Source organism: Prionailurus viverrinus, chromosome B4 (genome assembly GCF_022837055.1).
Source record: "Prionailurus viverrinus isolate Anna chromosome B4, UM_Priviv_1.0, whole genome shotgun sequence".
Taxonomy (NCBI): Eukaryota; Metazoa; Chordata; class Mammalia; order Carnivora; family Felidae; genus Prionailurus; species Prionailurus viverrinus.
The window spans coordinates 43,665,571-43,692,956 of record NC_062567.1 but is presented as its reverse complement, the minus strand read 5'-3'; the positions used below and the strand labels follow the sequence as shown (position 1 = coordinate 43,692,956).

The 27,386-nt window shown below is 40.3% G+C and overlaps 1 protein-coding gene across 2 annotated transcripts in view; it reads right to left on the bottom strand.

Moving 5' to 3' along the window:
• Window positions 1-11,315: 11,315 nt before the first annotated feature.
• Window positions 11,316-27,386, bottom strand: part of DDX47 (DEAD-box helicase 47) — a 30,622-nt gene continuing 14,551 nt past the window's right edge. Inside the window, exons 12-13 of one of the 2 annotated variants that reach the window (XM_047867681.1) lie at window positions 12,362-12,366; window positions 11,316-11,326 (exon numbers count right to left, since the gene is read on the bottom strand). Coding sequence is in view for 1 of the 2 variants with exons in the window: in XM_047867680.1 (XP_047723636.1) it covers window positions 26,884-27,015 (132 nt within the window). In the remaining variant the exon portion in view is untranslated. Of the gene's footprint in view, window positions 11,327-12,361; window positions 12,367-26,456; window positions 27,016-27,386 lie in introns of those variants that run through there. The other variant, XM_047867680.1, reaches the window with a different exon arrangement.

The following is a 27,386-nucleotide window of genomic DNA, read 5'->3' as shown; positions in this document are numbered from 1 at the left end:
TAAAGAACTTCTGAGCTTCTTAAATTAAATTCAATAATGCACATAAAGCACTTAGGAAAACATCTGATACATAGCACAGGCTCAGAAATATTAGCTGTTGTTATTTTATTATTACATCTTAAGCATTATCTATTGATTTATTCTTTAATTACTTATGCCATATAATCAGCACTCCATTTTAATTTTCTTCAATCATCCTTTAATTGTGCCCTTCTGAATCTTAACCTTCCCATTAAGACTGAAAGCCCCTTAAAGGCAAAAACGGGTAGCTCTCTCATCATCTACTCTGCTGCTGATCTAAATACGTGTTCATTCGTTAGATCTTCAGAGTTTGCTCTGCTTCTACTCCCATTTATTTTGAATCACAGAGGCAGCATAGGAAGGTGGAAGAATGATGTGGGCCGGTGGAAGAGGTAGAAGGGAGTGTGGTTCTAATCATGGACGTTCATCTCTAGGGTCGGGTGGTCCAAAGAGCAGATGCCAAGGTGCGCTTAGAAACGCCTCAGGACCCAGAGACAGAAGTCGTCAGAGTTGACATTTACTGAATCTCCACGATCAGTACTAAATTCGCTCTTAATCCTCCCAACAACTCTGAGGGTGGTGTTATTACTATGACCCCCCATTTCACAGTAAGAGAAAGTAAAACAGTGCCAAGAGCCCTGTGCAGATAAGCACCCAGTGTGCCACAGCCCTCACATGCACAGCAAAAGCATGTCATTGAAGTCAAGACAGAGGACTTGCGGTCTCTGCCCCAGGATACCCTCTCGCCTCCCCGTTTTTCCGCAGTCTCCCCTGCACTGGGCCTGCACCCCAGACAGCAGTGTGCGCCCCAGGTCAGGCAAAGCTGTGTTCTGCCCCACCTGGCTAGTGGCTTAAGGCAAATCACCTGAATCCTCTGTTTCCTCTTTCCCCATCTGACACACGGCGGGGAGGGGGATGAAGAGGGGACTTTGCTCGGAAATTTACTTTCATGGTGTAGAAGCAGGCTGTAGCTGCTCTCCATATTAACCTCCTCTCAACCGTTGGGGTGAGGTCAAACAAGCTTCTGTGCCGTACATTTGCTGGGTTTTCCTGGCCTCCATATTCCCACTACACCTCTGGTAGCTAGTGACTTGATTTAATGCTGTGCTTTGTATAGTACTGTGCGCATTTTGGCATCTGATAAAAGTTAAATTAGAAAACCTTAATGTGGCATCACTGCATTTATTTTGGCTTCTAACTTGCAGAAGAGATCCTCATTTTAGGCCTTACTATTTTTCTAAAATCAGGGATGAAAAGGAAAACGAGCCAAGCCACTCTAAGGTAAACAGACAGAGAGCTGGAGGAGGACATAAATGAGTATTGTTAGCACTGACTACTTAGGGAACTCTTCTAAAGGACAGTGGGATGGTCACGTACCATTTAACGTGGTGGTACTCCCAGGTTCAGGTTCAACACCAACCAAACCTGTCTCAGATTTACTAGGTGTGGCAAAAAAAGAAGGAAAAAAAAATACTGCCTACAGGACAAACTGAATTGAAAATAACGGTATGAGTTAATTTTTTCGTCTTTAAAAGAAGAAGAAAGGGCAAAACAATAGGGACAGAAAACGACTGGGCATGAGGAAACTATTGGGGGGTGATGGAAGTGTTCTAAAACTGGATTACAGTGATGACTACATAAACTTGTTAAAACTCATCAAACTGTGCAATAAAAATGGGTGATTTTTTTACTAGATAAATGATACCACAATAAAACATTAAACAATTTTTAATTAAAAAAATTCTGGGGGTGCGTGGGCGGCTCAGTCAGTTAAGCATCCGACTTCAGCTCAGGTCATGATCTTGCAGTTTGTGAGTTCGAGCCCCACGTCGGGCTCTGTGCTGACAGCTCAGAGCCTGGAGCCTGCTTCAGATTCTGTGTCTCCCTCTCTCTCTGCCCCTCCCCTGCTTGCACTCTGTCTCTCTCTCAAAAATAAATAAACATATAAAAAAAAATTTTTTTAATTCTGAATGATTCCCAGACCAGAAAGAGTAAAGGTGAGATAGAATGGGAGGTGGAGAGTGGGATGGGAGGGGTGTCTGGAACAGGGCCAAAGTCAGCCTAGCATCCTGAATCTTCTAATCAACAAAAATTAAGTGTCCCAAATCATTAGGAAATAGGTCATATAACTAAATAATAAATCATTTGTGAGACATTGGCTTCCACAGATTCTCATCTCTCTTTGATATGCAATTACCATTGCATCAATTACATCATAGTAATCTGCATACTTTTCACTCCAACTAGGTTGTAATCCCCTTAAGAGTAGACACTGATTTTGTATACTCCACAGTGCCTAGTGAGCTGAGGATAGTCATTCAATGGGTTATAGTTACATGTTATTTATTTTTTTTAATAGGTAAATTCATAGTATTCAAAACTCAAATGTTACATAAGAGTATGTGTGCGCATGTGTGTGTGTTGGGGGGAGGGATGTTTGAAGACTTTCCCTTCCTCAGCACCCTCAAAATACCTGGTTTCCCTCCCTGGAGGTATCAATGTTACCTGTTACCTATTTCTTGTATATTCTTTGAGGGATATTTATTATATTATATATTATATTATATATATAAAGAAGGTGAAGGTAAATATATATTTTTTATACATTAAAACAGTGATAGTATATTATACACTCTGTACTATACCTTGCTTGGACTTTAGGCAATGACTAAGGCAAACAAGATTATAAGAAATGATGAGATTAATACTATACTCTAGGAGGAGAAATGGCTGATCGGTTCTAATTTAGTCTCCTTGCCAGGATAGGTCCCTGGGGAGGTTCAAGATAGTGAGGCAGGCAGAATTATGTCTTAATGACCAGGGGTGATAGTCTTACCAGAAATATGGAACTACGTGATTTCTCTTAAATCTTGGTACTATGGCTAGAGGAGGTATAGTATTGGACTAGGCTAAACCAGCCTTGCAATTAGCTCTAATTAAATAATATCTAATATCATATCTAATTGGTATCTAATATCATTTTTATATATATCATTTATATATATATATCATTTATATATAAATGATCATATATATATATCATTTATATATATATGATCATATATATATAAATGATCATATATATATATATATATATATATAATGAGTGGCCTGGCATGGGATTGGTTTTAAAGCCCATGTTGGGTGACAGGGGTATCACTGAGCCCTGATATTGGGTCTTAAAGCCCAAGCAGGATTAGAAGAATGTTCCTGCATCATAGCTGCCCAGAATAGCAAGTTGGGAACTAAAAGGTGAGGAAAACATCCTTAGGGGGCCAGGGAGGGCGAAGGGAAAGATGGTCCATCGTGAAGAAATGGAGCCCAAGGAGATGAATAGTGTATCCCCACAGAAGGATGTCACAGTGTGAGGTGTCTGAGCCAGAGCAGGGTGAGGAGGGCATATGTGTGAAGGGATACTACCATGGGATGTTGGGGCCAAGCAGATGTGTATGTCTATGCTATGAGATAGGCTGGCACAAGATACCAGAGTCTAAGCTGGGTGATGTCCCCACAGAGGTAGCCTGGAGTAGGGTATTGGAACCCAGACAAGGTAGGGAAGGCATCCACACCTGAAGGCAGCCTAGAGGTGAGAAGTCCAAGACCAAGTAGGGAGATTAAGATGTCCAAGCAGGGGGGTAAACTGGCATGGTGTGTGAGTGCCCAAATGGAGTGATGAAGTCATCTACTTAGTGGGGTTAGTAGCAGTTATGGAATATTGGTTCTATACAGAGGGATTGATCAGAAAATGAACTAATACGAAGGCTAGTAAGAGCCATCACCGTTGGAGAAGGAAGTTACGCAAATAGAAAGGAAGAAAACTAGAATAAACCCTGTGCTGTTAGATTGGAATTGGAAATATTGGCTTGAACTCATGTTTTCCAATATAGAAAGATAGATGCAGAAATAGAGATAAATGTGAATGTATGTCTAATATATGTATGTAATATATTTGTACGTACACAAACATATATTCTCTAACTCTGTCCACTGAGAGGGTCTAGGAATGGTGACACCGCAATAGCAATGACCACACATAGAGCCCAGATGTTGGTTTCTAAATGCCATTATGTACCAAAGGCCCCTTGAAGAAATGACTCTTCCTGGAAAGTATAAAATCTGCCTGGAATGCCTTGTGGTGCCAGAAATAAAAAAGTGCTCAAAGAATCTTGGGGACATATTAAAAGGACACAGAAGCCAGATGAAAGTAGGGCTCCCCTCTGGCCAAGTCTGGGATAGTTTGAGCTTCAACATAAATAATAAACAAAACAGGAAGCCATAAATCCGTACTGATATAAAGAAATAAATTGAAAGCTTCATGAAGTGGGGGTATTTATAAGCTTACAAACCACCTCTCCATAAAAGTTACTAATTACAAGGGGGAAAAAAGTAACTGTTTGGTGAAGAAGCCTCACAGAGACCACCATAATCAAAGGATCAAAGTGAACACAACAGTAATGAGAAAATCAAAATCAGGAGCCACCTCACAGGCTGCCATGAGAAAAACACAGCATTGATTCTCACATACCCAGTCAAAAGTGCATAACCCAAACCTAAGCAAAGGAAAAACATTCAATTCTAAACTGAGAAATACTCTACAGAATAACTGGCCTGCAGTTTTGAATGGAGTCTGAGGATTGGGTTGTAATAATGTGTCAGTGTTAACTTCCCGATTTTGATGGTCGCATTTAGGTTATGTAAGAGAATATACGTGTTGCTAGGAAATAAAAACAAAAGTACCCCAGGGATGATGAAGCATCATGTCGACAACTTTCTCTCAAGTGGTTTAGGGGGAAAATGTTCCTTGCTATACTTGCCACAGTTCTATCAACTTGAAATTGTTTCAAAATTATAATTATTTTTAAAACATGAATGGGGTTGTGGAGAGTCACAAGAGACCCACTCACACCCTAAAGATGAGAATAAGGGGGCTAATCTACAAGATCACAGTTTTGTTTTGTTTTTAAATCCATCAGAAATATGAGGACACAAAGAAACCTAAATAAACTAAATTTCAGTGTTATAAGGGCTTCTTCCTAGGAAATAAGAGAACCATAGAAGCTTTCATCTCTGACAGAGTAGTGAAGGATAAAAAATCTGTAAGAGATAGGAACAGGAAGAGCAGCTGAACTTTTAATGGACTTTTAATGGCTGTGGGTGGCAAGCTACAGAGCAAATCTGCACCTACCCACCCATGTTTTCCCATGGCCTTCACCAAACGCTCAGAGGTAATAACTCAAATTCTGGGGACAGAACAGCAGAGCTGAGAGAGGTCTCCTCAGGTATGCAGGTCTTCCCAAGTGCACAACTGCATAAGAAGAAAGCTGAGAGGAATACCTCTGAGTGTTCTTGGCCTTCAAGGAGAGCACTGCTGTGGCCCTCCAAAGACTGATGACAGAGCAGCAAGGCAGAGAGAAGTTTTCTTCTAAGGTGCATAAAGCCAGTAACATGACTGGAAAGCAAAGAGAACTTCCCAGAGACATACACTTAGCAGCTGGGCTAGAAACAGAGCTTTCCATGGTTTGTGAAGCTGGTGGCTAGATATAAAGCAAAAAGAGATCTCTATGGTCTTACTAGTGTCAGATCTCAAGCTCTGCTAAAGGGAAAGTCCTGATCCTGCCCCCAAAACATTTGAGGCCAATGGTGATCTAAATGAAACTAAAATAGCAAAAAGCCCAGACCCATTTAAAATTCCAGCCTCCTATTGGGTGTGTCCTTTGTTGAGAATAAACATTACTTCAATTTTTATTTTCTGTCATACATATAATGCCCAGCATACAATCTAAAATTATAAGGCACATAAAGAGGGAAGAAAATATTATCCATTATCAAGAGAGGAAACAGCCAATAATAGCAGGCATAGAGCAGGCCTAAATTTTGTAATTATGAGACAGGGACTTTAAAATATCTTTGATAAATATGATAAAGGAATAGGGGCACCTGGGTGGCTCAGTTGGTTAAACGTCTGACTTTGGCTCAGGTCATGATCTCACGGTTTGGCTCATGAGTTTGAGCCTCACATCAGGCTCTCTGCTGACAGCTCAGAGCCTGGAGCCTGCTTCAGATTCTGTGTCTCCCTCTCTCTCTGCCCCTCCCCTGTGCTCTCTCTCTCTCTCTCTCTCTCTCTCAAAAATAAACACTAAAAAAAAAAAAAGTTTTTTGGAAAAAATAGACACCATGCATAAACAAATGAGAAATTTTATCAAAAAGATAAGAGAGAGAGAGAGGGATGGTAGGAGGGAGAGAGAGAAAGAGAAGAAAGAGAAGAAAGAAAGAAAGAAAGAAAGAAAGAAAGAAAGAAAGAAAGAAAGAAAGAAAAGTGGAGGGAGGAAGGAAAAGAGAGAGAGAGAGGAAGGAGGAGGAAGGAAGGAAAAAGAAAAGGAGGGATGGGGTGTCTGGGTAGTTCAGTCGTTTAAGCATCCTGACTCTTGGTTTTAGCTCAGGTCATGATCTCACAGTTCACAAGTTCGAGCCCTGCATCAGGCTCTGCACTGACAGTGCAGAGCTCTGCTTGGGATTCTTTCTCTCTCTCCCTCTCTCTCTTTGCCCCTCCCTGTTCATCATCATCATCATCTCTCTCTCTCTCTCTCTCTCTCTCTCTCTCTCTCAAAATAAATAAACTTTTAAGAAAGGAAGGAAGGAAGGAATTGCTAAAAATAAAAAATATGATATCAGAAAGGAAGAAGTCATTTGATGGTCTTAATTATGGGCACAGCAGAGGAAAGAATCAGTAAACCTAAAGACATATCAATAGAAATTATCCAAACTAAAACAGAAATAGAAAAGGGTGGGGGTGGAATAAAACAGAGCATCTAAGATGCTGGGATGATATTAAATGGACTAACATATTTGTATTTGAAGTCCCAGAAAGAAAAGAGAGAAAGAATGAGACAATATTTGAAGAGATAATAGACACATATTTTTCAAAATTGATTACAGAAATCAATCCACAGACCACAGTATCTCAGTGAACCTATCATAGTTAATGTACTGAAAAACAAAGATAAAAATAAAATCTTAAAAGCATCCAAAGGAAAAAAAAAGAACAATCATGAATGATGGCTGACTTCTTATCAGAAACAGTGGAGGTCAAAGGACAATAGAAAAGTTCTCTTAAAGAACTAAACAAAAAAAGAAACTCATCAACCTAGAAATCTATGTCTATTTCAAACATGAAGGTAAACTAAAGACATTTTCAGGCAAAGCTGGGGGAATTTATCTTCATAAAACCTGCTTTACAAGAAAGGAAAGGATACAGATTGAAGTGTAGATCTGCAGGAAGGAATAAGAGCCCCAGAGACTATAAATATAAAGCTAACTATAAAAGACATCTATATGTTTTTTAAGACTGTTTAAAGACTGACTGTTTAAGCAATATGATAATGACATATTTGTACAATATATAGCATATGGAAGTAAAATATATGACAATCAGGGCTCAAAGAATGGGAGTTTAGTAAATGAAATTATAGTGCCACAAGAGTCATATATACATTGTTTAAGAACTAGGATGACGTTATTTAAAGGTAGACTGGGAAAAACTAGAGATATTTGTAATCTCTAGAAAAACCACCAAAGTAACAGATGATGTAGCTAAAAAGTCAATGGTATATTTAAAAACATTCAATTTGTCCAAAAGAGGGCAGGAAAAGACGAACAGAGAAACAAATAGTAAGGACAAACAGGAACAAAATATCACCTAACCAAACTGTTTAGAATTAAACCTAAACATATCAATAGTTACATTAAATATAAATGAGCTAGCCTCCAATAAGAAAACAGAAATTTTCACACTGGGGAGAAAACACCCAGGTATCTGCTATTTGAAAGAAACACACTATAAATATGAAGACACAAAGAGGAAGGGGAGACCTGGAAAATTTTAAGAAATACACTCCAAAGTGTGGGGAGTCCTGAGAAGCAGGAGGAGGGCCTGCATGGAGGAGGGCCTCGCTTGTTCAGTTTTTTTTTTTTTTTTACATTTTTTTTTCAACGTTTATTTATTTTTGGGACAGAGAGAGACAGAGCATGAACGGGGGAGGGGCAGAGAGAGAGGGAGACACAGAATCGGAAACAGGCTCCAGGCTCTGAGCCATCAGCCCAGAGCCCGACGCGGGGCTCGAACTCACGGACCGCGAGATCGTGACCTGGCTGAAGTCGGACGCTTAACCGACTGCGCCACCCAGGCGCCCCATCACTTGTTCAGTTTTAAACTCCTGGGCTGTCCAGGAATCATGGTGTGGGATTGGTGCCCCCCACTTTATCCTTCTGAGGAACTCCCTCAAGAAAGAAGGGGAGTTGGCATGCTGGGCAGTCAACAAAGCAGCAAATGTCAACTCCATGCCCATAACTAGCTACATTTCCTTATCAGCATGAGAGGACCACTCCAACTACTTAGTTATTTCTAACCAACACAAAGTCCTTGACCTTTAAGTTGGCCCATGCAGTCTTATTTCAGATAAATATAAGACTTCTCTTAGGCTCTAGAAACAGTGAAAATAACTCACACAACTTCCGTGAACTCTTAGGGAACTGAGGAAAAATCTGTGGTTTGGAACTAGAATTGGAAGCTGCACTAAATTCTAACAACCTATGTATCTAAAAACGTAAGAGTGGACTTATGTTTTCCCATTTCTACTTCAACCATGTAAGGAGCTTGGAAGTTGCACCCTAATAAGTTAAAGCTAAACACACTGATAAATCAACAATTCTTTTAGGGTCTATAAGAGAGGTGAGGATAATGTCAAACTGCTGCCCCCAAGAATGGAGAGAGATGAGTGAATACAGGAAGTCATGGCTTCCTGGAGGAGAGACTCAAAACAGAAACCATGGTGGGAACCACTGCCAGGGTAGGAAAACCTGAACTGTAACTGAGAGTGTGGACAACTCAGAGAGTTAAAACTCCAGGTGGTTGGGGCGGGGTACCTGGTGGCTTAGTCATCTGAGCATCCAACTCTTGATTTTGGCTCAGGTCGTGATCTCACGGTTCATGAGTTCAAGCCCTGCATTGGGCTTTGCACTAACAGCGCAGGGCATGCTTGGAATTCTCTCTCCCTCTCTATCTGCCCCTCCCCTGTTCACTCTCTGTCTCTCTGTCTCTCAAAATAAATAAATTATTTTTTTTTAAGTTTGAAAAAAAGAGGCGCCTGGGTGGCTCAGTCGGTTAAGTGTCGACTTCAGCTCAGGTCATGATCTCATGGTTTGTGAGTTCGAGCCCTGTGTCGGGCTCTATGCTGTCAGCTGGGAGCGTGGAGCCTGCTTCAGATTCTATGTCTCCCTCTCTCTCTGCCCTTCCCCCGCTCGTACTCTGTCTCTCTCTCTCAAAAATAAATAAAACATTAAAAACAAATTTTTTTTAAGTTAAAAAAAAAACTCCAGGGGGCGCCTGGGTGGCTCAGTTGGTTGAGCCTCCAACTTCGGCTCAGGTCATGATCTTGCAGTTCATGAGTTCAAGGCCCATGTCGGGCTCTGTGCTGACAGCTTAAAGCCTGGAGCCTGCTTCAGATTCTATGTCTCCCTCTCTCTGCCCCTCCCATGCTCATGCTATCTCTCTCTTGCTCTCTCTCTCTCTCGCTCTCAAAAATAAATATTTAAAAAAAAAAAAAAAAACTCCAGGCGGGCCCAGTCACAGGGGAGCCCCACATTTGTGAGATCTACCTCCAGGAGTTCAACCAGGCTCTCACAATGAATATAAGAGAAAAATCCTCCTGTGCTTCCAGCAGGGGGAAGGGAAGAAGAACGATTTGAAACACATCAGAGTATGCTGTTCTTCTTAATAAGGCCTATCTTCAAGAGAAACTAGCCAAACAGAGCCTAACCTACTAGGACGTTATCAGACCTTCAGTAATGTGGTAAGGTATAGGGAAAAGAGAAGTGTTCTATAGTCCTATGATTAGGTTTCAGTCCTTTAGTGAGGCTATGTCTCTGGACTGTGAACTTCAAGGTGTGTCTCAGTTTTTTTCCTCCCCCTTTAGATGAGACAGGATAGCTAGGGTGGGCTGGAGTTGGGTATTCCCCTTCTTCTACATAGAAAGCTAGTGTAGGCTGGAGCTGAGCTTCTCCAGCCTTCTATGTAGAAGAACCTTGAAGTGCACAGTGCAGGGACATAAACTCACTAAAGGGCTTTTATTCAGTACATCCTATCCAGCTATCAAGAAAAAACTACAAGGCATACCAAAAGGAAAAAAGAAAACACAACTTGAAGACACAGATAAGCATCAAAACCAAACATGGCAAGAAGTTGAAATTATCGGAAAGGGAATTCAAACAATTATGATTAATATGCTCAAGACTCTAATGGATAAAATAGACAGCATGCAAAAATAGATGGGCAACGTATGCAGAGAGATATAAATCCTAAGAAAGAACATAAATGAAATGCTAGATATGAAAAACACTGTAACAGAAAAGAAGAATGCTTTTGATGGGTTTATAGACTAGACATAGCTGAGTAAAGAATATCTGAGCTTGAGGAAATCTTAGTACAAACTTCCAAACCTGAAAAGCAAAGAGAACACAAACTGAAAACAAAAGAAGAGAATGTCCAAGGACTGAAAAAATACCGACTATGTGAACAGACCGATATCTATTAAAGACATTTAATCAATAGTTAAAACCTTCCAAAACAGACCCAGACTTCTCTGGTGAAGTCTATCAAACATTTAAGGAAAAAAATTATACCAATCCTCTAAAATCTCTTTCAGAGGATGGAAGAGGTAATACTTCCTAATTCATTCTAAGACCAGCCTTACCCCATTACCAAAACCAGATACAGACATTACAAAAAAACTATAAATATCTCCCATGAACACAGAGCAAAAATTCTCAACAAAATATTAACAAACCAAAGTTCATATAAAAAAGTCAACTGAAGGGCACCTGGGTGGCTCAGTCAGTTAAGCATCCAACTTCAGCTCAGGTCATGATCTTGCAGTTCATGAGTTCAAGCCCCATGTCAGGCTCTGTGCTGACAGCTCAGAGCCTAGATCCTATTTCAAATTCTGTGTCTCCCCGTCTCTCTGCCCCTCCCCCGCTTATGCTCGCTCTCCCTCTCTCTCGCTTTCTCCCCCCCAAAATAAAATATTAAAAAAAATTTTTTAAGTCAACTGATTTCCTAAATATCAGCAATGAACAAGTGGAATTTGACATTAAAAACACATTTATATGAGTACTCAGAAAAAAATGAAAAGCTTAGATATAAATCTAATGAAACATATACAAGCTCCATGTGAAGAAAACTATAAACTCTGATGAACAAAATCAAAGAACTAAATAAATGAAGTGATATTCCATGTTCATGGATAAGAGACTCAATACCTTCAAGATATCAGCTCTTCCCAATTTGATCTATAGATTCCATCCAATCCCAATCCAATCCCAGCAAAATCCCCACAGTTACTACATTATTAAATCCAACAGTGTTCAACAACAACAAATCACAAGCCATACAAATAAAAAAGCATGGTCCATTCAAAGGAGAAGAAAATCAACAAAAATTGTCTCTGAAAAAGACAACAGATCTATGAGACAAAGACTTTAAAATAACTGCAAAGAACTAAGGGAAAATACAGAGAAAGTCAAGAAGATGATGTGTGAACAGAATGGAAAGATCAATAAAAATAGGGACAACCTAAAAAGAAACCAAAAAGAAAATTGAGAGCTTAAAAAGTACAAGAACTGAAAGTAAAAATTCATTTGAGGGATTCAAAGGCAGATTTGAGAAAGCAGAAGAAAGAATCAGCAAACTTGAAGAGAGGAAATAGAAATTATCGGATCTGAGGAACAGAAAGAAAAAAGATTGAAGAGTGAACAAAACCTAAGGGACCTGTGAAACACAACCTAGACAACCAACATTCACATGGAAGGGAGGAATCCCAAAAGGAGAAGAGAGGGAAAAGGAGGCAGAATATTTGAAGAAATAGTGGCTGAAAACTTCCCAAATTTGATGAAATACTTAAGTATAAACACCCAAAAAACTCAAAGAACTCCAAGTAAGGTGAACTCAAAGAGATCCACACCAAGACTATAATCAAACTTTCGAAAGCAAACACAGAATCTTAAAATCAGCAAGAGAGAAGCAAATTATCACATACAAGTGATCTTCAATAAATCCAGCATGTTTCTCATCAGAAACTTTGGAGCCAGAATACAGTACATTGACAAAAATACAAAAGACAGACAAGACGACAGGGAAGGGGAGGGGAGGGGAGGGAAGGGAAGGGGAGGGGAGGGGAGGAGAAAAAAACCTGTCAACCATAAATCCTGTGTGTGGCAAACTGTTCTTCAAAAGTGAAGGAGAAATTAAGACATTTCCAGACAAACAAAAGCTAAGGGACCACTAGACCTGTCCTGCAAGAAATGCTTGAGACTCCTACAAGGTAAAATAAAAGGACACTACACAGTAGCTCAAAACCATATAGAGAAATAAAGATCTTAATATAGATAAATTAAGAAATATATATATATATATATATATATAGGTAAATATATGGGCAATTATAAAAGCATAATTGTGTTAGTGTAAAAGCTAAAATTACTGTAACTTTGGTTTGTAACTCCAAATTTTGCTTTTTATATAATTTAAGAGTCCAATGTATTTAAAAGAATTAGTAGTTTATGTTTTGCGTACAAAATGTATAAAGATCTAATTTTGTGACAACAACCAAAAGGGCTGGGGACGGAGCTATAAAGGAGCATAGTTTTTGTTTGTTATTGAAGTTAAGCTGGAATGATTTCAAGTTAGACTATTATAACTGCAAAATGTTAAATGTAATCCCCATGGTAACCACAAAGAAAATAGCTACAGAATATACATGAAAGGAATGTAAACATTTCACTACAAAAAAAAAAAAAAAAAAAAAATCAGCTGAACAGAAAAGACCATGTAATAACAGAAATGAGAAACTTGAAAAGGGGGTGCCTGGGTGGCTCAGTTGGTTAGGCATCCAACTTTGGCTCAGGTCATGATCTCCCAGGTCATGAGTTTGAGCCCCGCATCAGACTCTGTGCTGACATCTCAGAGCCTAGAGCCTGCTTCAGATTCTGTCTCTCTCTACCCCTCCCCCACTCATTCTCTGTCTCTCTCTCTCTCTCTCTCTCTCTCAAAAATAAATAAACATTAAAAAAAACTTTTTTGTAATAAACTTAAAAAGCCATAAGGCATATAGAAAATAGCACAATGACAGAAGTAGGTCCCTTCTTATCAGTAATTATTTTACATGTAAATGGATTAAACCCTCCAGTCAAAAGACAGATTGGCAGAATGGATAAAACACAATGATGTCAATTAATGCAGAAAAAGAATTTCACAAAATTGGACGCCCTTTCATGATAAAAAACATTAAACAAACTAGGAACAAAAGGAAATTGTCTCAATGTACCAAAAGCCATATATGAAAAACCCAGAGCAAACCTCATACGCAATGATGAAAGACTGAAAGACTGAAAGCCTTCCCTCTAAGATCAGCAACAAGACAAACATGCCCATTTTCACCACGCCTATTCATCATAGTACTGGAAGCTCTAGCCAGAACAATTAAACAAGAGAAAGAAATAAAAGGCATCCTTGGAGTGCCTGGGTGGCTCAATTAGGTAAGCATCGGACTCTTGATTTAGGCTCAGGTCATGATCTCATGTTCATGGGATTGAGTCCCATGTCAGGCTCTGTGCTGACAGTGTGGACCCTGGTTGGCATTCTCTCTCTCGCTCTCGCCCTCTCTCTGCCCCGTCCTTTCTTGTGAATGCATGCGACTGTGCTCTCTCTCTCAAAAATAAATAAACATTTTAAAAAAAGAAAGAAAGAAAAGGCATCCAAATTGGAAAAAAGTAAAATTATCTCTGGAGGTGATATGATCTTCTACATAAAAATACCCTAAAGATTATCCTAGAAAAACTACTAGAGTAAGTGAATTCAGCAAATTAGCAGGATACAAAGTCCAACACACAAAAATCAGTTGTATTTTCTGTACACTATTAATGAATAATCTGAAAAGGAAATTACAAAAACAATTCCAGTTATAATAGCATCAAAAAGAATAAAATTCTAAAAAAATAAAATAATAAAATAAAATAAAATAAAATAAAATAAAATAAAATTCCTAGGAATCAACATCACCAAGAAAGTAAAAGTCTCATACAAGAAAACTATATACTAATTCTAAAAGAAATTAAAGAACACATATATAAATGGAAACACATCCCATGTTCATGGATTAGAACACTTAAAATTGTTAAAATGTCAATACTTCCTTGGGGTGCCTGGGTGGCTCAGTCAGTTAAGCGTCCAACTTTGGATCAGGTTTTGATCTCACAGTTTGTGAGTTTGAGCGCCACATCAGGCTCTGTCCTGATAGCTCAGAGCCTAGAGCCTACTTCAGATTCTGTGTGTCCCTTGCTCTCTGCCCCTCCCCCACTCATGCTCTATCTCTCTCTCTCTCTCAAAAATAAATAAACATTAAAAAAATTTTTAATAAAAAAAGGTCAATATTTCCCAAAGTCATCTATAGATTCAATGCAATCCCTTATCAAAATCCCAATATTTTTTTTTGCAGGAATGGAAAACCCATCCTAAAATTCATATGGAATCTCAAGGGACCCTAAATAGCAAAAACAATCTTTTTTTTTTCAATATATGAAGTTTATTGTCAAATTGGTTTCCATACAACACCCAGTGCTCATCCCAAAAGGAAAACAATCTTGAAAAAGAAGAACAAAACTGGAAGATTCACATTTCCTGATTTCAAATCTTAGCACAAGCTACAGTAATCAATACAGTTTGGTATTGGCATAAAGACATACTTATAGACCAACGGAATAGAATAAAGAGCCCAGAAATAAATCCTCACATCTATAGTGAAATGGTCTTTGACAGAATGCCAAACCTTTCAATGGGGAAAGGATAGTCTTTTCAACAAATGTTGCTGGGAAAACTAGTTATCCACATGCAAAAGAATGAAGTTGACCCTTACCTAACACCACATACAAAAGTTAACTGAAAATGAATCAAGGACCTAAATGTAAATAAGACCTAAAACAATAAAACTCTTAGAAGAAAACATAGGACAAAGGCTTCATGACATTGGATTTGGTAATGATTTCTTAGGTGTGACACCAAAAGCACAGGTAAAAGAAGAAAAAGTAGACAAATTGGACTTCATGAAAAATTTAAAGATTTGTGCATCAAAAGACACTATCAGCAGAGTAAAAAGGCAACCCACAGAATGGGAGAAAGTATTTGCAAATCATATATCTGATATGGAATTAGTATCCAGAATATACAGAAAACTCCTAAAACTCAACCTCAAATAAAACAAAAACAAAAGCAAAAAAAAAAAAAAACCCCAAAAAACTAAACCTCAATTCAAAAATGGGCAAATGGAGAAGCAAAATGCGGTCTATACATACAATGGAATATTATCCTGCCTTTAAAGAGGAAGGAAATTCTTTAATATTCCATAATATGTATGAAACTTGAGGACATTGAACCAAGGGTAATAAACCAGTCACAAATAGACCAATACTGTATTATTCCACTTACGTTAGGTAGTAAGAGTAGTCAAAACCATAAAGACAGAAAGTACAATGGTGGTTGCCAGGACTGAGAGTTGGGGAAAATGGAGATTTCTTGTTTAATGGATAGAGACTTTTAGATTTACAAGATGAAAAGAGTTAGGGGGATGGAGATGGTGGTGGTGTTTGCACAATAATATGAGTGTATTTAATACCACATAATTCTTAACTTTAAAATGGTTAAGATGGTAAATTTTGAGTATTTTATCACATTAAAAAAGAAGTGGGGGGAAAAACCTGCACAGGGATGTTTACAGCAGCTTTATTCATAATTGCCAAAATGTGGAAGCAACCAAGATGTCCTTCAGTAGGCAAATGGATAAACTATGATGCATCCAAACAATGCAATACTATTCAATACTAAAAAGAAAAGAGCTCTCAAGCCGTGAGAAGACATAGAGGAAACTTAAATACATATTATTAAGCGAAGCCAGTCTCAAAAGGCTAAATACTGCATGATTCCAACTATATGACATACTGGAAAAGACAAAACGATGGAACCAGTAAAAATATCAGTGGTTGCCAGGGTTTGGGGTACAAGAAGGGATGAATAGGCAGAGCACAGAGGATTCACAGAGCAGTAAAAATTTTCTGTATATTATAGTGGTAGATACATTTGTCCAAAGCCACAGAATGCACAAGCCCAAGCATGAACCCTGAGGTGATCTACGGACTTTGGGTGATTATGATGCGTCAGTGTAGGTTCATGGATGGTAACAAATGTACCTCTCTGGTGGGGGATGTTGATAACGGGGGACGTGTGTGTGAAAGGAGATACATGGGAAATCTCTGCACCTTCCTCTCAATTTTGCTGTGAACCTAAAACTGCTCTTAAAAAAAAAAATTAAATTAAATTAAATTAAATTAAAACAAGTCAAAAAAGGGCACCTGGGTGGCTCAGTTGGCTAAGCGTCTGACTTCAGCTCAGGTCATATCTCACGGTTCATGGGTTCAAGCCCTGCATCAGGCTCTGAGCTGACAGCTTCAGATTCTGTGCCTCTCTCTTTCTGCCCTTCCCCTGCTCACACTCTGTCTCTCTCTCTCTCCTCAAAAATAAATAAAACATTTAAAAATTTTTTGGAAATAAAAAAAGTTATATATAGATGTAAGGATTTATCAAAGTTTTATTTAAAAATTCATTTCAGGTGTGGCGCCCAGTTGGCTCAGTCGGTTAAGTGTCTGGCTTCAGCTCAGGTCATGATCTCACAGTCCGTGAGTTCAAGCCCCGCGTCGGGCTCTGTGCTGACTGCTCGGAGCCTGGAGCCTGTTTCAGATTCTGTGTCTCCCTCTCTCTCTGACCCTCCCCCGTTCATGCTCTGTCTCTCTCTGTCTCAAAAATAAATACATATTAAAAAAAATTTTTTTTTAATTCATTTCAGAATGAAACATGAAATAATTCTTTTAAAGGAGTGTTGTCAGAATAATTCCCTAGAGGGGTGTCTGGGTGGCTAAGTTAAGCATTTGACTCTTGATCTCGACTCAGGTCACGATCTCACAGTTCATGAAATCAAGCCCCTCGTCAGGCTCTGTACTGACAGCACAAAGCCTGCTTGGGATTCTCTCTCTCTCTCTCTCTCTCTCTCTCTCTCTCAAAATAAAGTTAAAAAATAAAATAAAATAAAATTCCCTAGAGCTTTAGTCTTAAACCTTCCTGATAGTATACCTCTATTTAATGTCACTTTAACAAACTTCCATACTTGTACATATTCATTATAAATTGGTATTCCCATACTTTATGTACTTTATAAAACATAAAAATAGAAATTAGAGGATGAGTTTAAAATAAGGTATAAAAAAATTCTAGTATTTTCTTTCCACACCCCAACAAACTGTCATACACTCCCCTACATGCATGTGCCCCACCATGGAAACCACCCTTCTAGGCCATAGGGGAGAGAGAAATGAGCCCTGGCCACAGGCCACTGGCCAGTGGGAAACCCAGGAAGTGAGGAGAATGGAGAAGGGGCAGGAAATGACTGTACTGCTGCTGAGTACCTTAAAACTCTGCAGTTTATGTACTGGCTATAACTCCTACAGGACACGCTTCTCCCCCTCCTTTCCTCTCTGTCCCTGCATCCTACCCAGGTGACCAACATAGAGGTGAGTCGCTCTTCTCCATTCCCACAGAAACTTTTCAGTCTGTCCCTTGTCCTCGTAGGAACTTTTGCCTCCTTCTAGGCTGCCCTTGGTGATCACACACGATTGGAGTTCACCTGGACAAAGATGCTGAAGAGGTGAGGTATGAATACGACTTACCCACACTCCTCCCAACATAGCACCTACAGCCTGGTTTGGGACAATACTGGCATTTATTAGGAAAATAGGTCAGGCCAATCAGGGTTTTCTAAAACACATTTCTGTGCCCCAACATCTTCCACTACTCTTCTCAAAAAAGAGACTCTAGTCTTAAGACATTAGTCCTGAAAAGCAAGTATTTTCTTCCTTAGGCAGGGATTATGAACAAAATTCCACTATAACTTTTTTGAAGAACAGGAGTCTATTTTAGTGTCTCTCTTTAAAGAGCTATAACCTCATAAGCACAATACAAAACCTATCCAAACTTACAGGGGTGCCTGGGTGGCTCAGTCAGTTAAGCATCCGACTCTTGATTTCCACTCACGTCATGATCTCATAATTCGGGAGATCAAGCCCCCGCATCCAGCTCCGCACTGACAGCTTGGAGCCTGCTTAGGATTCTCTCCCTCTCTCTCTGCCCCTCCCCGCTTTCAAAATAAATAATCTGAAAGAAATACTCAAACTTATAAACACGCACATACTTTCCTTTACTCTTAAGGAAAAATGAACAATCTAATCTGGTTCATCGCCAAGATCCTCTCAACCCTAAAATTCTGATTTTGTGTGAGGTTTTGCACGTGAATAGAATGGCAGAGTCCAAATGTCAAATTTATTCATTTTGTAGGAATGTGGTGAAAATATAAAACTACAGTGCCGAGAGGCATCTTTCTCACTTCCCCCTCACCCCCAGCCCTTTGAATTCCACCACAAATCGATGAAATGGAATCAGAAGCCACAGATTAACTATGATGTAACCGAATCTCTACTTCATTTTATTAGCCTAAGCCCACCGTGCAAAAGTGCTTGAACACCCTTCGATGCATGCATGAAATCGGGGAAGATGCAGAATAAGAAATGACAAGGTTGTGGTTTTAACATATCGTAAACAAGCTTGTCCATGTTTCCTCACGAGATGAGTCATTACCTCCAGTAAATGCAGTAATATATGCCAAGCCCCTAGCAAATGCCTAGCACACAGCGGGCTCTCCACCGCCTTATGGTAAAGAATCACAAACAGACCATTACATATGTACAAACAGAGTACGTCAAATAAGAAATCTTCTGGCGGTCCCCACTCTCTTGACCCACCCAGAAAACACAACAAGGATGTTGGCTTGAAGTTGGCGCTGCATTAAATAGGTTGGGTTAGAGTTTCTAAGAAGGCAGGTATTGAGCAGGAGTCACCCGCAGCCTCCTCCCGCAAAGGAATGCTTGGAGAAGAGCCAGCACAGAAGTAAGAGAGAGCGGAGGTAGCCCAGTATTTCTGACCACCATGCCTTCTTATGGAACCAGAGGGACATTTCCCCATCACTTGGAGCAGAAAGACGTCTTTAGGACAGAATGGACAAATGAGTGGCTCACCAGCTAACCAGCACCAAGCTGATGCGACAGAGGAGGGAGGGCAATAGATAAAGCTTACTAGATGGATATGCAGTAAGATAGAGGGATACAACAGAAGGGGCTTAATGGCTCAGAGAATTTACATTCATAAACACAAAGCACATGTACTGGGATAAGGGGGTGAATAACAGCACCCATAGGTTACAGGCTGGGGTGTGGGTTGAGGGAGGACATAAACAGAGGGCAAGTGACTTCATCAAAATCCCAGGAGGGAAGGGCACACTTCTGAAGAGAACAGAGCTGCCTGTAACATGAAAAGGGAATGTAGACTGAAACTGTGAAGACAGAATAGCAGAAGGCAACTTTGTGTTCTTACTACATCTGAACTTCAGCTTACTTCAGTCTCCCAAGGCCTGTCTTGTGGGTCAACCTAGATCTTGAAGGCTGAGCCTTTTACATACCTGTGGGGAGTTCTCATATGCACTCTGGCCCCCTTTCGTCACTGTGGGCCACACATGACATCAAGAGCCCTTGTGATCAGCCACCACGTCTCAGTCCCTGCTCAGTATTTATCCTTCTGCTCAGGATGAGAACTCCTGCCCGTTCAGAGGTATCTTTTCTTCCTTCTGCCATCTACTGGTGGAAATGAAAATTTCATATTCTCCCCCCAGACTTCCCAATAGGTTAAGTCTGAAAGCTCATTTAGGTAATACTTATTTGCTGGTAGAAGAGATTTTTCCAAAAGAAAAAATATATATTATGGTTCAATCATTCATTCAGTAAGCACTTCCTGAATGAATAATATGAAATTATAGACACACACACACACACACACACACACACACACACACACAGTGTATATAGTATCAAGAGCAGAGTCCTGAAACCAAATTTTGCTTGACCCCTTATGTGCTATGTGACCTGGGCAAGCTACTTAGCTACTCTCCATCTGTAATCACAGCAACAATAATGATAATCATAATGGATAACACATATTAATCATATGATAAGCCACAGTCTACCTCACTTAAACCTCACAACCCCGTGAGGAAGGTATATCGCTATCTGCATTTCTTCAGGTAAGACTGAAACACAAAAAGGCTGAAAAACTTGCCCACAGTCCCAAAACTCTTAAGGAGCAGATTTGACAGTCTGCCCTTACAGCTTATAATGGGAACAATAATATCTACCTTTCAGGATTATTCAAGGAACTAGAGACAACACATGTAAAATTGCCAACAGAGCATGTTCCAGAAAATGACAGATATTGAACAAATGCTGTGTGCTAGGACCTATGAGATGTTAAAATTACATCCACAAATAAGCCATGGTCCCTCCCCTCTAGACAAGCATAATCACAACACAATGCTAAGACAAATCCTGAATTTACCTAAGGCTGAGTTCAGCAAAAACAGCATCTGACTTTTTTCTTCAGTGTTGTCTTCCTGGTACCCGGCACTGTAGCTGGGATACAGCAGACACCGGAAGGGAGGGAGACAACAGAATTTAAAAACACAAAACACAAAACTAGGTTCAAGACTCTGTGAGGCAGATAGGATGGATGATCTTATTTCCATGTTAGCCAAGAGAAACTGAGGTTCAGTAACTCCCATGAGGTCACATAGTAACAGTCAATAGGTCTTTTGACTAACATTTTGCCTATATACTCTGTTGCATTCCCTCATCCTTCTGGCTTCTTCCAGCACCAACATGGCACCCATAGGTTAATGAAAATATCAGGTGGAGGGATGGCTTGTAAGCAAAAACTTCCAAGAGTATGAGCTGACATCAGGGCCCACATCCTAGAGATTACATGGTCCCACATGAGCCCATTTTCTTCCTGTCTGTCTTCCATTTGGCATAAACCAGCTCTTCACTCTAGGGTAGGCTGTTCAGTGCTACTTCCCAGAGTTTAAGTTTCTGTAGTTATTTTTAGCTGGAGTTTTAGTGCATTCCTGGGACAGGTGAGGCATGAAAAGGAATGTGGGTGTGGGTAACCCTTGAATCTCTAGTGCCAAGGTCTGGGTCTCTTGTCATTCCAACTAAAGAGATGACTCACACCCTGACTTATTATCTGCCCTGAGGCTTGATTTCACCTTAAGAAGTGTGTGGATTAAAACTTCTTGTATATTCTCTAATTTCAAGATCTTGGAACTTTTTTTTTTTTTTTTTTTTTTTGATGGTTATTTAGAGACAGGGGCAGAGAGCATGTGTGTGCATGCACACAAGCGGAGGAGGGGCAAAGAGAGAGAATTCCAAGCTGCGAGAATCGGACGCTTAACTGAGCCACCCAGGTGCCCCAGAACATACTTTCTTGATGTTATTTTGTTACCTGCTTTTGATAACACGGATGCCTTCACTTTTCGTAACCAATGCCACAGGCTGTGGTTCTTTCTGATCTCCTTTCCCAGGGCTTTGAGGGAGCTGGGGTAGACAGTCTCTGATTTAGACTTTTGGATATTATCTACAGATAGAAAGCTACCTGGAAAACATCTGGCTGTAAGCCAGATATCTTTATAGAAGTCAGACAAGTTTTAGGATATTTATCACATCTTTCAGGGACTAAGAAACAATAATCATAACCTAGTTGAGTCTAGACCCCTTTTGGCAACCACTGGAATCCCTTCAGAGGGATCCCTTAAGTTCCAGAGGGCCTCGAATTCTGGACCTGCTTTAAGCCTGGAACAGCCTACCCAACTAAAACCCTATCCCTGGGACCCTTGCACCCCTTCCTAAGGCAGAGATATTTTCCTCCTCTCACTGTAGTTCTGGACAGAGGAAGTAAAACCAAGTTAGCTAGTATCATGAAGCCATGATACAACAAATGTAAAGTGGCTTCATGATTCAGGTGAGAAACAAGGGGGAAATTTTCTCTGGGCCAGCATCACATGCCTATCACAAGCTATTTCCTTTATTAAGGCCTACAAATTAGGCACACCTGGGTGGCTCAGTCGGTTAAGCCTCCAACTCTTGATCTCGGCTCAGGTCATAATCTCATGGTTCATGAGTTGGAGTCCCAAATTAGGCTCCGTGCTAACAGCTCAGAGCCTGCTTGGGATTCTCTCTCTCTCCCTCTCTCTGCCCCTCCCTCACACATGCACCCACATGTGCTAAGTAAATAAATAAACATTAAAAAATTTTTTAATTTTTTTTAAGTGTATTTTTGAGAGAGAGAGACAAAGAGACAGAGCACGCATGGGTGAGGGGCAGAAAGTGAGACAGAATCCCAAGCAGGCTCCAGGTTCCGAGCTGTCAGCACAGAGCCCAACGCGGGGCTTGAACTCACAAACTGTGAGATCATGACCTGAGCTGAAGTCAGACTTAACCAACTGAGCCACGCAGGCACCCCCTCTCAAAAATATTTTTAGGCAAGGGAATTAAAAGCAAAAATGAACTACTGGGACCTTATGAAGATAAACAGCTTCTGCACAGCAAAGGAAACAAACAACAAAACTAAAAGGCAACCAACGCAATGGGAAAAGATATTTGCAAATGACATATCGGACAAAGGGCTAGTATCCAAAATCTATGAAGAGCTCACCAAACTCCACACCCGAAAAACAAATAATCCAGTGAATAAATGGGCAGAAAACATGAATAGACACTTCTCTAAAGAAGACATCCGGATAGCCAACAGGCACATGAAAAGATGCTCAACGTCGCTCCTCATCAGGAAATACAAATCAAAACCACACTCAGATATCACCTCATGCCAGTCAGAGTGGCCAAAATGAACAAATCAGGAGACTATAGATGCTGGAGAGGATGTGGAGAAACAGGAACCCTCTTGCACTGTTGGTAGGAATGCAAACTGGTGCAGCCGCTCTGGAAAACAGTGTGGAGGTTCCTCAAAAAATTAAAAATAGACCTACCCTATGACCCAGCAATAGCACTGCTAGGAATTGACCCAAGGGATACAGGAGTACTGATGCATAGGGGCACTTGTACCCCAATGTTTATAGCAACACTCTCAACAATAGCCAAATTATGGAAAGAGCCTAAATGTCCATCAACTGATGAATGGATAAAGAAATTGTGGTTTATATACACAATGGAGTACTACGTGGCAATGAGAAAGAATGAAATATGGCCCTTTGTAGCAACATGGATGGAACTGGAGAGTATTATGCTAAGTGAAATAAGCCACATAGAGAAAGACAGATACCATATGTGTTCACTCTTATGTGGATCCTGAGAAACTTAACAGAAACCCATAGGGGAGGGGAAGGAAAAAAAAAAAAAAAAAAAAAAGGAGGTTAGAGTGGGAGAGAGCCAAAGCAGAAGAGACTCTTAAAAACTGAGAACAAACTGAGGGTTGATGGGGGGTGGGAGGGAGGGGAGGGTGGGTGATGGGTATTGAGGAGGGCACCTTTTGGGATGAGCACTGGGTGTCGTATGGAAACCAATTTGAGAATAAACTTCATATATTGAAAAAACATATATATATATATATATATATATATATATATATTTTTTTTTTTTTTTTTAAAGGCATAAAAATAGGTGTGGGAATTGTTTGCAATTAGGGGAGGGAGAGAGGTTGGTGGGTTATTTTGAAGCTCTGTTTCTTAAATCAGGAAAGCAGAACTAAGGGATTGTATCAAGAAGGAAATAGAAGAAAGGCCAGAAACACCCTTCCTACTCCTGAAACTAGAGCCTCTGGTACACTGACTGCAAAAATAATTTACATTTCATTTAAAAGAATGTCATTTTGGGGCGCCTGGGTGGCGCAGTCGGTTGAGCGTCCGACTTCAGCCAGGTCACGATCTCGCGGTCCGTGAGTTCGAGCCCCGCGTCGGGCTCTGGGCTGATGGCTCAGAGCCTGGAGCCTGTTTCCGATTCTGTGTCTCCCTCTCTCTCTGCCCCTCCCCCGTTCATGCTCTGTCTCTCTCTGTCCCAAAAATAAATAAACGTTGAAAAAAAAAAAATAAATAAAAGAATGTCATTTTAAACTTCTATACGTCTACCCATCTTACTATTTCTGAAGACCTACCTTCTGTCTTTTCTCCACTTTCTTTATAATCAACTCTATCTGCCATTTCTATTCCACAATGCAGTCTTAAACCCCAAAGAATATAGCAGTACAGAAAGATGGTCTGTACTGGATTAATAATCTCCCCCTAAAATCTGTGTCTACCTAGAACTCCAGAGTGTGACCTTATTTGGAAATAGGGTCTTTGCAGATATAATTGGTTATGATGAGGTCACACTGGATTAGGGTGCACCCTAAATCCAATGACTGGTATCCTTAGAGGAAGGCCATGTGAAGACACAGACACATGAGGAAGAAGGTTACATCGAGAGGGAGGCAGAGATTAGAGTTATGTTGCCACAAGCCAAGCGACACCAAGGATTGCCAGCAACCACCAGAAGCTAGGAAGAGGCAAGGAGTCTTCTCTAGAGGTTTCAGATGATGCATGGCCCTGCTAACACCATCTCAGACTTCCAGTTGCCAGAACCGTGAGCCAATCAATTTCTGTTGTTTTAAGCCACCCAGTTTGTAGGACTTTGTTATGGCAGCCCTAGGAAACTAACACACATCTTGATGAGGGTTTCAGCAGCAAGACTTTGCCAACGTTACCTTAGAGGATAAGGGAACATGAAGAACAGATCTAAATAATAGCACAAACTCACAGCTCTGTCCTCATTTACTAACAGATCACATTCATTTATTTCTGTGCCTCCTGTCCTCCACAGTAATATCTTTATTTGTTCTGTGTAGGACTCTAGCTTACTACTAGACCTACTAATATGCCTAAAGACGCATCATCCACATTTCTTTGCTTAGTGTCCTATCATCCCATCCTAGCAAAGCATAATTACATGTATACTTTAGAGACAACAGCTAAGCTTTAGAGCAGTAGTTTTTAACCCTTTCAGTCTCCCCAGAAATAGGCACATACTTCAGGGGTCTACGGACCCTGTGTGAGAGACTCCACTTTTTTACAAAGTTCAGACACCTTCAGGATAATTCCAATCTCTTCTCCTTACCCACCACCCACACCCCAATTCAATGTCAGCTTGCTTCTGAAGTCCTCCAATGAATGACAACAGCAACCCTCCATTCACTTTTACCCAAAGGCTCAGAGAGAAAGTGTTGCTATTATCCAAGCCACTGCAGAAAGTCCCATCTGGAAAATACAACATTCAGGGAGAATTAGCCTCCAATCATACCCACAATTCAAAACAAAGTCACAGTTATGGCCCCCACTCAACTACTTGACTCCTGCTTTTCTTCCACCCTTTTTCTCCTTTCCTTCTTTCTTACTGACTCCTGATTTTTCTAATTTAACCTTCACTCAAATGCACCATAACGAGGAGCAATGAAATTTGGAGCAACCTAAACAAAATAATCCATGTGTTTAGATTTCAATTAATTATAAATGCCTTATCCACAGGCATTCCTCTTAGGATATGTTTCTGGCAGAATGTACCCTATATTTATAAAGATCTTCCTGCAAGTAACCATCTACACCTGACTACCACAGAGAATTTTACTGACATCTATTTTTCACTTCTTGCCAGATACTTTGACTCTAAGACGCACTTTCCATTAAGATATACACAGAAAGTTTCTCTTCAAAACTCAATCTTAAACCACTGGAATCTCTTCACCCTGGTTCTGCCAATTCAGACCCTTTCTCTTCTAATAAAATTGTTACATTTGACAAAAATGATTAGGCATCTTCTATGAGTTGAAAGTCTTCAAGGCACAAGACTGTTCATGACCGTGAAGCTCACAGCTGTTTCTGATTTCCATCAACTTTCGCCTATCTGACCCAGTCTCTACAGAACCATGGTCTATTTTCTCTCCAGGAGCTGATGATCCAGCTTTACATATTCTGAGTTATGTAGCCATATAGATGGAGACAAAAGAAAAGAAACCAGTCTTCCTAACCCGAGCAGTCTTCTTCCTAACCCGAAAGCAGTCTTCTTAAACCGAGCAGTCAGGGAAGTGAATGTACCTAGGGATCTAAGAGACTCTGCAGTCTTACTTAAGGCCTTTGATCCATCCCCAAGAAAAACACAATGCCCTTTTAAGCAGGACTTCCCATTCAAAGCCATCCATCACCTCGTTCCTTTGCAGATCTTTAAAAGTCATAAATGTTTACCTTAATTAAGAACAAGCAATGATTTTGCCACATAACTGCCACTGTCAATTTCTTACCTATTAGCAAGATCTTACTTAAATCTGTAAAGTCCCTCAACCCATAAAGGTTTTCAAGGAGTTTGAATCTTTTAAAAATAGTAGGTAAATTTATTAGTGCACATTTGGTCTAATGAAGCACAAGCTGAGATTGCTTAAGTATCACCAGTTTTACAAATACAGAAGCTTCTTCCCTTTACAAATACAGGTCCAGGGCTCCATCAACCTAGTCCTTGACTTGCAGCTGAAAAAACAAAAGGTCTGTGTGAAGTGATAAAAGAACACATCCTACTCATCTCGTGACCAAGAAACCAAAGCTGACACGAGCACCGTAAAGACCGGTGTGCGGTAATGGCACCCTACAGAAGGAAAGCGAGTGCTCAAGTAGATGAGCAGGTTCTCGACATCACTGTGACAGATTTCGGTCTGAGGAACTGTGCTGGAGGGGGCTTCATCCTCTTCTACAATCCCCTTATATGAAACAAAAGGCTGAAATCAAGTCTTTATAAAAGAAATTAACGGCCTTTCCGTTTCTTCATTTTTCCTCCAGCGACCTTGTTCCTGACACCCATAGCACCCTCTGTGTCATCATTGTCCCCAGTGTCCTCCCGCACGCGTTTCTTCTTTTCTCCATGCTCTCTTAACTCCTGCAAGAAAAGAGAAAGGATGGGATTGAAAATGAATTACTGTCACTGAGGGTAACAAATCCTGCTCTCCTCTCCTTAAAATCCAACACCGGGGCACCCGGGTGGCTCAGTCGGTTAAGCAGCTGACTTCAGCTCAGGTCATGATCTTGCAGTTCTTGAGTTCAATCCCCGTGTTGGGCTCTGTGCTGGCAACTCCTGGAGCCTGCTTCGATTTCTGTGTCTCCTACTCTCTGCCCCTCCCCCACTCACGCTCTCTCTCTCTCTCTCAAAAATAAACATAAAAAAAAAAAAAAAACACTACATAACTCCCTAATACCTCACACTAACAAAGGGAGAAGACCAAAACCCCAATACACAAAAATGTTTACATG